Below are 13,944 nucleotides of genomic sequence, written 5' to 3' on the forward strand. Positions count from 1 at the left end.
CCCGCGGCCCCGCCCCGCCCCAAGGTGCGCCAGGTCAGGAGGCGGAGGGCGGAATGCCAGAGCAGCCACACCTCCCTTTCCAAGAAAGGTAACTCGCCCGATCCCACCACCAACCCAGCAGAATTCCAGAGAGAGGCCCTGAAAGAACCAGATCAGAGATAGCCTTAGGCATGGTCTTTATTCACTTGGATACTGTACAAATATTACAATTTCCTTTTGCTGCAAAAAGTATAAAAATAATCTTTATATAGGAATCCATTCGTTACTGCAAATCTTTCTAAATCTCTGCAAATGGCTCTAAATGAGGGTAAATGAATAAACAAGGCAGGGGACCTACAGGGCAGCAGGAGATTGGGCCAATCCTCAGGGGCTTACCCGCCCAAATTTCTAGCTAAAGACCTCTCTGTTCCTTCCTGTTAGCAGCACCCCCAACCCCACCACCTATAGGTCCCGGGGCTAAGGGCCCAGCAGATGGGGGAGTACATGGGAGAGGTCTGGGGGAGCTGCAGGGTCAGGGGCGGGGAGACGCGAAGGGGGCTAGAGGTGGTGCTGGCAAGCTTCTGGCTCCACCCCAGGCTTCCCTCCACAGACTGGGAGGCATTGGCTGCAACAAGGCAGTGGGGCTGGACAAGCTGCCCTATGCAGATGATGGCAGGTCTTCAGTTCTGTGCCACTGAGTGGCAGCCGAGCCTGGGCTCTGAGAGGGCTCGGAGAGGGCATGAGGTGGGGGAAGAGCCCCAGAAAAGGAGAGGCAAACACTCTGGCTCCATGGCGAAGGGGGCTGAGCCCCTTGCCCCTGCTTTCCTAGCACGGTACAGGTGCTCGTGGAGGAGTGGGAGTTTTCAGAACTGCAGTGAGGGAAGGCTGGGGAAGCCAGGAGTCTGTGGCTCTCAAGCTGTGTAGGGGTTGAGTGGGGGAGGTCCTCAGGCAGCCCCCCAGGTCACACAGTCTGTGTCCCAGCCACACAGGGAATGTCCCTGTCAGTCAGAGGTTGAGAACAGGCACATCGAAGAGGTCACAGACACCTTCACTCTCGTCCAGGTTGTAGATGTAATCGTGGTCTCCAGGGGGTGGAGAAAGGCGGAGGAGGGGGGCAAACACTGCAGAGAGCACCAGCCTGAGGCTCTGGGCCAAGACCCCCCACCGCCAGCAGTTGCCCAACCCCCCGCCCACCCCCACCCCCCACCTTCCTGGGCCACCCACCTTCTGAGGACATCAGCTCCTCCAGCAGCTCTGAGTTCATGCATTCTGGGGAGGAAGGGAAAGCTCGGTTACATTTTGGCTCCTGGCTCTCCACCTACTAAAGCCCATGGAGAAGACCAACCCCCCCACCCACCAGCCACCCATCAGGAACTTTACTCTTTGCGCAGGTACCAAGCACAATCATAGGTCCTCAGAAGTGCAAGAAAACGACCATAAGACCCAATGAGCTGTGCCCTTACCCCATGGAAGAATGAAGAATGAAGACCTACCTCGTGTGGGATCAAAGATTTCTGACAGCTCTTTGGGGAGTTCCAGAACTGAAAGACAAGAAAGCCATGCTCAGGGGCACAGAGATCCAGTCCGATCCCACTCTGAGCTCCACCTTCCTCAGATGTTACACCACCTGTCTTGGGGCTCCACACAGCTGAGGAGATGGAGGCCCTGCCCCAGGCCAAGCTGGCATTGTCAGTCTCCCCTGCTAGATGTGAGTTCCTTAGTGCTGAGCCCAGAGTACTAAAGGCCCATCATAGGAGACTGATACAGCCCTTCTAACTCAGAAGTGCTACAGAAGGGCAGCAGACCCCTTCCCTTTATGGACTCAGTAGGTATGCCCTGTCCGATGGCAGATGCCCCCTCATGCCTGCCCATGCTGACTGGAGAGAGGAGGAGGCAGACACTTAATAGGGGCTGGTGCTACAGGGTGACAAATCTGCTACAAAGGTCTGACTGGGAGGTGGCACATGGGAAGCAAAGGAAAACGAAAGTGGAGAGGTGTGCTGGCACACGACGATCTCACAGGCCAGGTGTAGGGCTCTGGTTTTATCCAGCAGGCCTTAAGAAGCATTAAAGGTCCTTTTCAAACACAGAAATGCCCCACCTAACCTGTGTGTCAGACAGACCCCTATCAGTCAGGGTAAAGGGGAAGGTGCTGAAGAATTTAGGGGAGAAGTAGCCGGCAGTGACCCTGAGTGTTGAGGATACATGGAGCCAGTGATGGGAGATGTCTGAGACAAAACTCAAGTTAGTTAATGTGGAGAGCAGGAGAAGCAAGAAGGAAACGGGAAGTGGAGTGACAAGCAGGTATTAGGCCTGGGGGACCAGGGCCAATAGGAGGGTACACACAGAGAAAGAAAAGCAAGCTTCAGTTAGTGACACAGGAATGAAGTGCTCATCAGATGCACAGAGGAAGGCACGAGGACACAGGTGTGGAGTTCAGACAAAGACCTAGGCAAGCTGGAGGCTGGGGATTCATCTGCCCAGAATGGATACCCTCCACAGGTGTGCAACAGAGACCTGGGAAGCACATTTATAAAGGCGTGCAAGGGAGAGGTCAGAAAAAGCCAGTGAGAGAGAAGGGCCAAAGTTGGTGTCATAAATGCCAAAGGAGCTACAAAGCAACACCAAGGAGCAAGAGGGCACCAGAGTGCATCAGCCCAGAAACCTGCTGGAGCCAGCAGTCAGGGCGAGGCCATTTCTCCAGAGCAGCACCGGCATCCTGTGGGGTGGGGAGTACAAGGGTCCTGAATGCTGCAAACCTGGAGGGTGACGAGGAGACCAAGACACACAATGGAATAGAGATGTGGAGTCCAGACAGAAACAACACAGTGAACATGAGAGAAGAAACACAGAGAACAAAGGGTCACTTAGTGAGAAGAGACTGAGCAGTGCCTGTGGGCCAAGGAGAATGAGTCCTAGAAGAAGCAAACACCCAAATGGCAGGATGGAAAGAAGACTCCGGGCAGATGATGTCACCTCCCCCAGGAAGGCACTGCCCCCACGTTTGGAACCTGAGGGCCGTACCATAGCCCCTTCCCCAGGATGGTGGTTATGCCTTCCTGACTCCTAAGTGCAAGGGGAGGCAGGCAAGGCATGAGAGGGTCCCGAGAGTTCTGGGTAGCCCGGGAAGGGAAGCAAAGGGGCACCGGTGCTGAGCTGGTGGCAGGCTCCTCACTCAGGCTGGCAGAGCTCTGGGGTCGAGGCAAGGGTTGAGGCTGGGGTGCTGGCCGTTGGTCTGGCTCAGGAGACAGGTGAGCTGGGTTCCAGCTCCAGCTGTTTCGGACCTAGGAGTGGCTGAGGCTGGGTTCTCCCTGCCCCTCAGGGGAGACGCACTCACCTCCTGTGGGGTCTGCCTTGATGGGCTCAAAGGAGGTAGAAGGGTTGGGTCCGGATGAGCTGCTGCTGCTGCTGCTGCTGCTGCTGTCCAGCAGGGCGGAGGACTGCAGTGGCCGGGTGTCCAGGGCTGCCAGGACCGGGGGGAGGGAGGCGAGCTCCCCACCGTCCTTGCTGTCTGGTCCAGGGCCGCCACTCACTGCAACCAGATCCCCCAAACCCAGTCACTTGGGAGCAGGAAGTAGGATACAGAAGCTTTGTGCTAGAACCTATAGTCAGGATGACAAGAGCCCCGGTTCCCAGGCCCAAGGACAGAGGCACGGCCAGTCCCCAGGCCACAGAAGTGACCTAGAAATGAGCCCCCGAAGGAGAGAGGGGCATGAAGCCTGCAGGAGGGAGACTCAAGGACGGCATGGCTGTTGTGGCCACACTTTAAGAGCAGCTGCCAGGGAAAGTGAGACACAGGTGGACTTTGGGGAGAACTGTACCCACTGACACCCCTTCATACATTGAGAGCTTCCCTATTAAAAAGGGCTTATTCACCACCATAGCAAGGGGAGGCCAGCTGGAGGCCAGGTAAAGGACAACCCCCACAGGGTCTCTTCCAAGTCTGAGTACACCTCCCCCAACACTGAGGCGTTGCCTTTTGGGCCCCCAAAATCACCCCATCACCAGCTGTCTATTATATCTCACCTGTGATCTCAGTTGCTGGACCAGGCACCCCCTGGGCTTCGTTGATGTCAGGGACAGGGGTGGGGGTGGTCAGCTGGGGACTGCTTGGGCGTGAGGTGTCCTGGGGTTGGGCCAGCGTAGGCTTGGGCAGAGGTGGCGGGGTAGAGACAGCAGGCGGGCTCTGGAGCAGATCTTCAGGTGGTGGCACAGGCACCGCCACAGGCGGCGAGCTCCATGCCTCCTTGTTCACCAGCAGCACCTCAATGGGGCCACTCACACTCTTCAGATGAATCTGGTACTTCTTCTGTCCATTGAGGCCCTAGAGGTGGGGGGTGGGAGACAGGTGGAATTAGAAGCAGGCTTGGCTCCTGCCTGACCCTGGGCCAGGACCACAGCGTTCTCTCCCACCCTAGATGCCCGTCCTTCTAGATAAACCCCAAACCCAGGCCTCCCCCTACCTGCCCCACCCGGGACTTATCAGGCTCCACAGCCAGCACCCGCCCTCAATCAACCCCGCCTGCCTGGGCTTAGCACCCACCTCTGGGATGGGCACCTCCAGGCTGGTGCCCGACGGGGCCCGGATGGCCAGGAGGGTATCTCCTAGAATGACAAGGATGGGTCAGGGCCCATGGGCTCAATCTAATCTAAGAATGGGGGTGCCTATCCCTTTGAGCAAGGAAGGAAATTGTAGTCTCTTAATTCAGTAAACCTCACCCAAACCCCACACTGATCAGGGAAGAAAACTAAAGCTTTTCTCCTACTAAGAGCCCAACGGTCAGTAACCAGAAAATCTGGGTTCAAACATGTGTATCGAAGGATTGCTGGCCATGGGCATCTCACTTCCTGACTGATGGGGCTGCTACCTAGGAGTAGATGTTCAAGCCAAGGCCAATGTTCCTTCCCCAAAACAATGCAGAGAATGCAAGGCGGAGAAGGAGGAAGGAACATCTATAATGCAACTAACTACAGGTTGCAAGTGAGCACCACTGTTCCCTGGAGAGAAGCATGCAAGAGTATACACACATCCTCTGAGACCCTTTATGCCTCTGTCATGCCTGAGAAGCCAGACCCAGGAAACAATGCAGATGGGGACTGACCCAGGAACCCAGCCCAAAATTCTTGTATGCTTTCAGTATGATTTGCCTCCATGGGGTCCCAATGACCCTTAAATCCAGGACTTACCCTGCCTGGTTCCTCTTAGGCAAGCCCAAGGGACCCTCTTAGGCAAGCCCAAGGAACCCTCCTAAGAGAGAAACTCTTCTTGGGCACTGAGCCCACTGCTCAGGGCTGTGGCTCAGCGTGGCCCCACCCCCACGGCCCCCTACCCAGGCTCTGCTCACCAGCAAAGCATCTGCAGATGTCCTCATGAGTCACGTAGGCCAAGGTGTGGGGGTTAAGGAGAACGGCTGATGCCCTGCCTATGGTGACAGACAGCAGACCACAGAGAAAACCCAGCTCTTTAGCAGAGATCTGACATACAAGCTCTCAGAGAAAGTCCTGGGCCTTGGGATCTACATGGAGAAGGATCACAGACCAAGAATGGTTGGGGAAGGGCTTTGAGTTTGAGGAGGGATGCCAAGGCAGGGACCTGGCCAGGAGCTGCAGGATCATCCTCCCAAGAAGGACAGTGTCTAGGGCACCACAGAGCAAACCCAGCTGGACTAGAGGGCCCCTCGCCCACTCCCCGGGAGCAGGGACCGCCAGGAGGATATCAGCTGTTCTGCACGTCCTCTGTGACATTCCGGATGCTCTGCTGCACCCACACCTTGTGCTTGTCCAGTTCTTGTTCCCGCTGCTGCAGCTCCTCGATCTCAGCCTTGAGCTCAATCAGCTTGTCGGCAATCTCCCGAGTATTGCAACCAGGCCCCACACCCCTGAGCCCAGGGAGTGAGGCTTAGAGGAGCTGCCAGGAACTCTGGGTCCCATGGCCATTGCTCTCTCCTGTGTCCTCCTCCCCACACCCCTGACACTTCTGAGTAAAAGATGCCATTGCCCTCCCAGGTGCCCCACTCACTTCCACTGGATGCTATTCTTGGATTTTTTCTCGATCAGCCCGATACCTTCCAGCACGTTGGTAATGTCGTAAATCCGCCGCTTCTGGCGCACAGCAAGGGTGTCAGCTGCCTGGCAGACAGAACAGAGCGCAGGATACTCAGCCCCACTCTCAGGTGTCCCCCCAGCTACCTCGAAACCCAGTCTGGCAGTGACCTGAAAAGGGGGTGGCCTGAGTCCCAACCCTTCTCCCAGGCACCATAGCAGATCAGGACCGCGGGGCAGGAAGAGGCCTGACACAGTCTGAACTGATCTTCTGATGCTCTTCTTCCCACACAAGCGGAGGAGGGCCACGAGGACCCGCACCTGCAGCTCAGAGCTTGCCACATAGCTGACGCTCAATGGCCTCGGCAGAATGAATGAAACAGCTCCCGGCCTCCCTCCCGTGAGAAAGCGCACCGATGGAGGCTTGCTCTCTGAGGGCTCAGCTGGACGGCCCCGGGGGTTCCCACTACCGGTCCCGGCCTGCCTGGTCCACTATCCTCCCGGTCGCCCCTTAGCTCAGGCCGCACCAGCTTGAGGTCAAGCACGCCGTCCTTGGCCTCTTGCAGAAGCGAAACGAACTTGGTGGTGAGAAGTCCCAAGCTTTTCTCGTGCCGACTTGGGGTGCCCGGGGGCGGCGGCGCCTGGGGCCCGGCCTCCGCCATCGCTCCCGCCCGCCGCCTCCCCTCAGCCAGGCCAGGCCAGGCCGGCGCCGCCGCCACTTCCGCTTCCGTTCCTGGCCACCCGGCCGCCGGCGCCAGCGTCGCTGTTTCCGCTTCCGCTTCGCGCTCTCCCAGGGAACCCGGTGCAATTCCTTTCTGCGGACACGGCAGCAAAACTTCGGGGACCATCAGCAAATGTCCAACCGCCGAAGAGGACGAAAACAATCCGTGGATCCCGGGCGAGAGGACAGAATGCAGAGGGAGGTGGAGGGAGTCGGTGGACAGCCCCGGCAGTAGTAAAGGGAGAGCCACAACAACCCTCCTGGCTGCCCAGCCTGTCCCCATTTCAGAAGAGGAGACTACGCGGCCTGATGAGGCCAATGTATTTCCCCAAACCTGCTCCTAGAAGCTGTCCCAGTGTCTTGGGTTTACTGACCCTATTAGTGTCCCTCACTTCCTGCCAAAACAGCAAGCACTAATTCCATCTAACTTGCTCACTTGTCTCCATTCCCATTCCCCATCCCTGATCCCAGCCTCATCTTTCTCTTGTCTGCATACTGCAGTGCTCAGAGACCAGGGAGTTATAACCATCTTCCCACCAAGGCAAACATGCTTATATGTGTACATATATGTAAAGCACTTAGAGCAGTTCCTGGAAGGTAGGAAGGATCGTGTGTTGGCTAGTACCATGTTGTTATGTTTGATACCATCATTATTTATCATTTATTTTAGGTCAAGATCTCTGCAAAGCTGTCTTTGAGACAGGGATCTGCCCGCAGGGAAGTTTATTGAGGACCCTCCCTTGTAAGGGAGTAAGACATGCAAAATTGGGCAGAAGGGGGAATTAAACCATGATACAGTTGTAATAGAGGCCTCAGGCCATCCTATTAGCAGCACTGAAACTGGGGTGGCCCTTCCAAGGTGGCCCATGTCCAGGCAAGGTTACCAGGCCTTTGTGCCCTAACTTCAAGTGAGAGACTCAGCTGTGACATCTCAGCAACCTACACTACTGGCAGCTAGGGGAACAAGTGGTGTTGTCCTGAAGGGTGGATTTGGGTGGTAACCGGGGTCCACTATATTAGTACTAGCCGGTGGTCCTCTCCATGGCCCTCTCTAACTCTCAAGACAAACGCAGCTTTCATATCCCTTCTACCCCTCTCTCAACATCACTCACCACACACCTTACTCACAACAGCCTATGGCCTCTCACCTCTCTGCGGAGGTGCATGCCCTCTTCTGAAGAGCCATCAACACAGTTTTCCCACTGCGATGTTGTCTGCACCCATATTTGCGTACCCTGTTCTCCACCCCAAGTTGGGGCTGTCTAGCTCATGTCTGTGTCCTGAGCACCAAAAAGTCCTGGATGGACTGGGCTGGACTCAGGGTTCACAGGGAGTACGCCCCCTCCCCCCAAGGAAGTGGCGCCCAGCCCTTTCCACAATGCAGATGCCCTTTCCTGTTGGGAATAAAGGGCCAGAGGCTCAGCTTCCTTCCTTTCCAGCATTTGGCCTTGGGGAAGGAGGGGCCTTGGACAGAGGAGGGTGCTCCTGGGGAGGGAGGTGGTACAGAGGCTTCCTTGGGGAGAAGAAGTCTGCTGCATGCTGAGGTGTGGGCTAGAACTACCCAGGCCTCCTGAACCAAGGAAGACAACACCCAGTTCTGCCCTGAAGACTGGGGGAGAGCGCCATCCTCAAGGCCAAGACTGTTTTCAAAGGAGAAAGAACTGGATGCCTGGTCAAGTCTGGTGAGTTCCATACTGAACTGTCCTTTGCAATTCAGAGCAGCAGCGGGGGCTGGCAGAGGCCTGTGCCTACCCTCCCTCACTTGGCATCCACGGGGGAAAGACTAAGAAACCCAGTCTCCCCATCACACTCACCTCCTTCTCATTTCCTGAGGGGATTGGGCAGGAACCCCCCAAGAACACCCCTCCTCCTTCTCAGAGGGCCCTAGACTGAGGCCACAGCTCACAGGAGCATCTGTTCTGCCTGCTTGAACCCAGACTCTTGCCCCCACTCCTACCTCATCTTCGGCTCCTCCAGGGACTGCCATGGACTCAGCAACCAAGGACGAAATGCAGCCCTCACTTCCCCCCGGTATGAGCCCTTCTGGGTGGGCTAAGGGAGGGATGGTGGCAAGAAAGATGGGAATGGGGGGGTTGGATTCCCCTTGCCAGGTCTGGCTGGAGCTCTGCAGGGCAGCAGGAGGAATGTATGGGACTGCCCTAGGGGACGGGCTGAGAAGTAGGAAGGGGAGCAGGTTCGGGCCACTTCCTCTAGGCCCTGCCCAACTGACGAGGCTGCCCAGGCTCTTCCTGCCCAGGGCCCGAGTGGCCAGAGCAGGAGAGGGCGGAGCAGCTTGCCCGAGGAGCAGCACTCAAATGGGCCTCGGGTATCTTCTACCGGCCGGAGCAGCTGGCCAGACTGGGCCAGTACCGCAGCCGTGAGGTTCAGCGTACCTGTTCCCTGGAAGCACGCATCAAGGTGGGCATCGGTCGGGAAAGGAGTGCTGGGGATGTGCTGTGGGACTGCCAGACCTCACTGGCTGCCTCCCTCCCATAGTCAGTGGTGCAGTCCTACCTGGAGGGCGTGAAGACTGGCGTGTGGCAGCTGGCCCAGGCTTTTGAGGCCGTGCAGGGAGCTCGTGAGGCACTGGGCCAGGCCCATGGGTTGCTACAGGGTATGGCAGAGACCACGCAGACCCTGAAACCGCTGCGGGAACAGGTTGCACAGCACAAGCAGCTGCGGGTCCTGTCTCAGCTGCTGCCCCGGCTGTGGGCAGGTAAGTGTGCAGGGGTGCTGGGCCTCAGCCCCCCAAGAGTTAGTTAACTAAACCCCCATCGCTGATCGAGGGGCTGGGGCACTAGTGCGGGATTGCAGGGACCTTCCAGAGAGTAATTCAGGCTTCAAATGGCATATGAACCAGGATACAAATTGGGATTCTGGGATTCTCAAGCATGAGTTGTCTGAATCAGGACTGAGACTCAGTCAAGTGGCTCTGACCAACCTGGTTGCTAATTTATTGAAATAATTCCTTAACAGGGTAAATAGCCACTAGCATGGCCTCACAAATTCCTCACTGTCTTGCCTCCAGGATCCCTGACTTTCTCTTGTTCCACCAGCTCAAAAATTTACACCTGGCCCACCAGGTCTCTAGGCCCTTCCCTGGGTCCTTTCAGATTGGTCAGTGCTCTGCTGTACTTCTTATTAAACATTTTACACATCATCCAGCCCTAGGGCCTGAGCATCCCCTGCTGTACCCATTGTACAGGTGGGAGGTTTGAGACTCAGGACTGTTTCTTCTTCTCCCTGCTTAGTGCCAGCTGCAGTGGCCCACACGCAGACCCTGATTGATGCCCAGCGGCTCTTGGAGGCATATGTGTGCTTTCGGGAGCTGGAGCAGCTACAAGAAGAGACATGGGCCCCTCTGGAGGGCCTGGAGTTGCCAGTCTTTGAGGGGCTGGGCCCTCTGGCTGAGGCTCTCGGCCGGGCGGTGGAAGCAGCTGCAGGGGCCGCAAGGCAGCTGGCATGGGAGGACCCAGCCTTGCTGGTGGCTGCTGTGCGTGTGGCAGAGGTAGACGCTGGGTACATGGCCTCCCTGGAGCAGGCCCCCAGGGACTGGCGGCAGCGCTGTCTGCAGGCATTACAGGAGGGCCTGGAGAGGACCCACTTTGGGACACCTCTTCTTCCCGAGCCGGGGGCCCTGGCAGGGTGGCTGGAAGCCCTGCGGGTGGCTTTACCAGCCGAGTTGGCCATAGCTGAAGCACTAGTAGCACCCTGCTGCCCACCACATTACAAAGTGGTCCAGCTGTGGGCCCACACCCTGCACAGTGGACTGCGCCGCTGCCTGCAGCAACTCCTGGAAGGGCCTGGACTTGGAGCTGCTGATGCCTTCACCTTGCTGCACTGGGCACTGCATGTGTACCTGGGGTCAGTCCGTCCCCTTGGGGCAACGGGAAGTGGGTGGATCAGAGGCTGGGGGCTCAGAGTGACCCTGGGCTACCCATCTGCAGGCCAGAGATGATGGGGAGCCTAGAGTTGGGGCCTGAGGCTGATGTGTCTCAGCTGGAGCCCCTCCTGACCCTGGAGAACATTGAACAGCTGGAGGTAACACTTGTGACCCAAATCCAGGTGAGTAGTTGGGGCCCAGGTACAGAGAAGCTCTGCCACCAGCTGTGGGCCTGTATCTGTAGAGTCGCATGTCTACCCGTCTCAAGCAGGATCAGTGCCCTGCTACATCCTGGCCCCCTTCGCCCCTTCCTCCAGGCAAATGTGACCCAGTGGCTGCAGAGGGCACTGGACGGGGAGGTAGCTGAGTGGAACCGAGAGCAGGAACCTGGCACAGACTCTTCTGGCTTCTACCACTCACCTATGCCGGCCATAGTGTTGCAGGTGGGTGGGAAAAGGCCAGGCAGGTGGGAAGCCCCCATAGAGAAAGGGGCGGGGAAAAGGACTAGGACTCTGCTGATGGCCACCCATTTCTGCCTGTAGATCCTGGAAGAGAACATTCGTGTGACCAGCCTGGTCAGCGAGTCACTGCAGCAGCGGGTGCATGGCATGGCACTATCAGAACTGGGCACATTCCTGAGGAGGTCTGCCAAGGCACTGACCCACGTCCAACCCCTAGCCGTGCTCCTGGGGCAGCCCAAAGGGGATCTGAGTGAATTAGACACACGAGGGGGAAAGGGCGTCTTCAAAACAGGCTCTTGGGTTTCTTTGAGGTGGGGTTGGAGTAGCAGGGACTCAGGTTGTGGGGGCTCCAGAGTGACAGGTACAAGAACTACCTCTGCCCTTTGCAGCTTTAGTGATGCTCTGATCCGATTCTCTCGAGACCACGCCAGTGGGGAAGCAATGGCTCCTCATTACGTGCCCTACCTACTGGCCACCCTCAACCACCAGTCAGCACTCAGGTACCAGACACACACCCCGAACCCCTGTCTGAACCCCGGTTAGGTATGGGCCCAGTCCACACTAGGTCATCAGAAATTTTAGACTCACATAGCCCTGGGAATCCCATCCTAGTTCTACTGATTGCTAACTGTGTGACCTTGGATGAGTTACCTGATCTTTCTGAATCTTGTTTTCTTTTTTAAGATTTTATTTATTTATTTGACAGAGATCACAAGTAGGCAGAGAGGCAGGCAGAGACAGACAGAGGGGGAAGCAGGCTCCCTGCTGAGCGGAGAGCCTCATGCAGGGCTTGATCCCAGGACCCTGGGACCATGACCTGAGCCAAAGGCAGAGGCTTTAACCCACTGAGCCACCCAGGCGCCCCTGAATCTTGTTTTTCTTATCAGTATTACGTGTGGGTAATAATGGTACATTCTGAGAATCCTGTGACGGATGTGAAGTACCTACCACAGTGTCCGCCTGCCAGTATCAATTATTCATTCACTCATTTATCCAACACATATTCATCAAGGCCCTACTCTGTGCCACATAATGTCTGAGGTTACAGTTGTGAACAAAACAGAAAAAAGTTCCCTTCCTCTTGGGTCTTATGTTCTTTGGGGTGGGGGACAGAGAGAACAAACAAGTTAATGATGAATTTGAATCCCTCCTGACTGGGATTAAACTCTTTCCTTACCTAGACAGAAAACAAAAGGCATGATTTGCTCGAAGTCTCACTGCAAACCAGGGGCAGGTCTGATTGGGTTCCTTCTAGCTGCCCGAGTCCACAGCTCCTTGGTCCAAGCCCCAGATCTTCAGAAGTAGAGAGCCGCCATTCTGGTCCCCTCGCGCCACACACTTGCACCACTAGGTGGCGACAGAGTGGCTAGACAACAGTGGGCCGCGAGGGCCTTGGCCTTGGTCCTGAAGCCTTAACTTTTGGTCGGTCCAGCTCCTCCGTGTCAGGCCTGCAGCCCGACGGAGCGGCTTCAGGAGCTTTGGCTCCGGTGGAGACAGCGCTGGACGAGTTACAGAGGAGGATCTGCCGCCTGGTGTTGGAGGCGCTGCTGGCAGAGCTCCAGGTAAGGCTTCAAGTGGGGATGCGGGTGGGGGAGGAGATACAGCATATATGGATGTGCCTCTTTGCAGGGGGGAATGCTAGGTCTGGATCGTTCTTCCAACCCCGTTTCTGCCACCACCCACAGCCCCTGTTCGCGGCTCTGCCCTCACGCCGGTGGCTGTCGAGCCCAGAGCTGCTGGACGATGTGTGCGAGCGGACAGCGCGATTCTGCCAGGAGTTTAGGCGCGTGCGGAATCCTGCGGCCCAGGTGCGTTTAAGGGAAAGGCTGGGGAGTAGGGCAGCGCCCATGGGAAAGGCATGCTGAATCCACTGCGCTCTCCGCAGCTGCTCCTGGCCGAGGCGGAACGTATGGTGGTACTACAGTACCTACGTGCGCTGATGCAGGGCCGCCTAGTGTGCCGAGGAGCCCACGAGAGGACCCAGGTGGCCGAGCGCCTGCAGCGCGACGCGGCACAGCTTCGGGAGCTTTTCCTTGGCTTGGTGAGAGTTCGTTAGGCGAGAAGATGGGCGGGAGTCTCGGTGGTTAGGTGGAGGTCCAGGGCGGGCGTGAGACCTACTCTGCGGTGCCCAGGGCCTGGAGGAGAGTGTTCAGTGCGCACCAGTGCTCCTCGCTCTGCGGGATCTGTTGAACCTCCGCGACCCCATGCTGCTTGGCCTCGAGGTGGCAGGTCTACGACAAAAATTTCCCGACGTGAGGTGCGAAGACTGGTTCTGGTTGGGGGTGGGGCGAGGGAGGATGGATTCGGGCGGAGCGGGACGGAGCACACACACACCTCTGTGGTGTTCCCGTAGCGAGGATCATATCTCTGCCCTCTTGGACCTGCGCGGGGACGTGTCGCGGGAGCAACGCCTGGCCGCACTCAGCTCCTTGCAGGCCGGCCCGCAGCCCTCGCCCTCTGCCGGTCGCCGCGCACTCTTCAGCCTCGTCCCAGCACCTACTCCTGCGCTGTCCTCTTGCCTTCCCTCGGGGCCCTGTGCCTGACGCCCGGATGCCCTCCGGATACAGGGATGGCCCCCAGACGCCTGAATTGTGTATTGGAGAAGGGGGGATAAAATAAAAGTGCGATGATTAGGGGCTTCACGCTCAGTGAAACGCCTAAGGTATCCTGGCTCCAGTCCTGATATATGGGCTGTACCTCACCTGTCCTGACATCAGCCCGGTATGGACTGCGTTCGCAAGTACCCGCGCTTCTGCCGCCATAGGTGGACTACAGCCCCACCTATTCGCGCCAGGGCAGTGAGCTCGTGTCGAGGCCCCGACTCTGAAGGCCGAATAGTACTTGAAGCGCTGAAACCC

General features: G+C 57.3%; 2 protein-coding genes across 3 annotated transcripts; one reads left to right on the forward strand and one right to left on the reverse strand.

Annotated features, from left to right (window-relative positions):
- Positions 1-160: 160 nt before the first annotated feature.
- E2F4 (E2F transcription factor 4) lies at positions 161-6,731 on the reverse strand. Of its 2 annotated transcripts, XR_013968285.1 has the most exons (11): positions 6,549-6,731; positions 5,999-6,108; positions 5,697-5,858; positions 5,325-5,368; positions 4,523-4,584; positions 4,006-4,303; positions 3,317-3,511; positions 2,645-2,738; positions 1,473-1,520; positions 1,204-1,248; positions 161-1,100 (listed from the first exon to the last, which is right to left on the reverse strand). XR_013968285.1 is itself a non-coding variant. In XM_080828144.1 (10 exons), the coding sequence occupies exons 1-10, from the start codon at positions 6,681-6,683 to the stop codon at positions 985-987; spliced, it is 1,215 nt and encodes a 404-aa protein (XP_080684270.1). In that variant the 5' UTR covers positions 6,684-6,730; the 3' UTR covers positions 161-984. The 2 variants fall into 2 exon arrangements, 1 of the variants encoding a protein (XP_080684270.1); XM_080828144.1 differs by lacking the exon at positions 2,645-2,738 and having other exon boundaries at positions 6,549-6,730.
- A 2,253-nt stretch (positions 6,732-8,984) lies between these two features.
- On the forward strand, positions 8,985-13,750 carry EXOC3L1 (exocyst complex component 3 like 1). The gene is made up of 12 exons (XM_080829580.1): positions 8,985-9,160; positions 9,239-9,458; positions 9,994-10,606; positions 10,690-10,807; positions 10,943-11,068; positions 11,168-11,268; positions 11,476-11,586; positions 12,519-12,648; positions 12,772-12,894; positions 12,972-13,127; positions 13,219-13,343; positions 13,440-13,750. Exons 2-12 carry the CDS (start codon positions 9,359-9,361, stop codon positions 13,627-13,629), a joined length of 1,893 nt encoding a protein of 630 aa, XP_080685706.1. The 5' UTR covers positions 8,985-9,160; positions 9,239-9,358; the 3' UTR covers positions 13,630-13,750.
- The last annotated feature ends 194 nt before the right edge of the window (positions 13,751-13,944 follow it).

The sequence above is a fragment of the Martes martes genome (genome assembly GCF_963455335.1).
Source record: "Martes martes genome assembly, chromosome: 17".
Lineage (NCBI taxonomy): Eukaryota > Metazoa > Chordata > Mammalia > Carnivora > Mustelidae > Martes > Martes martes.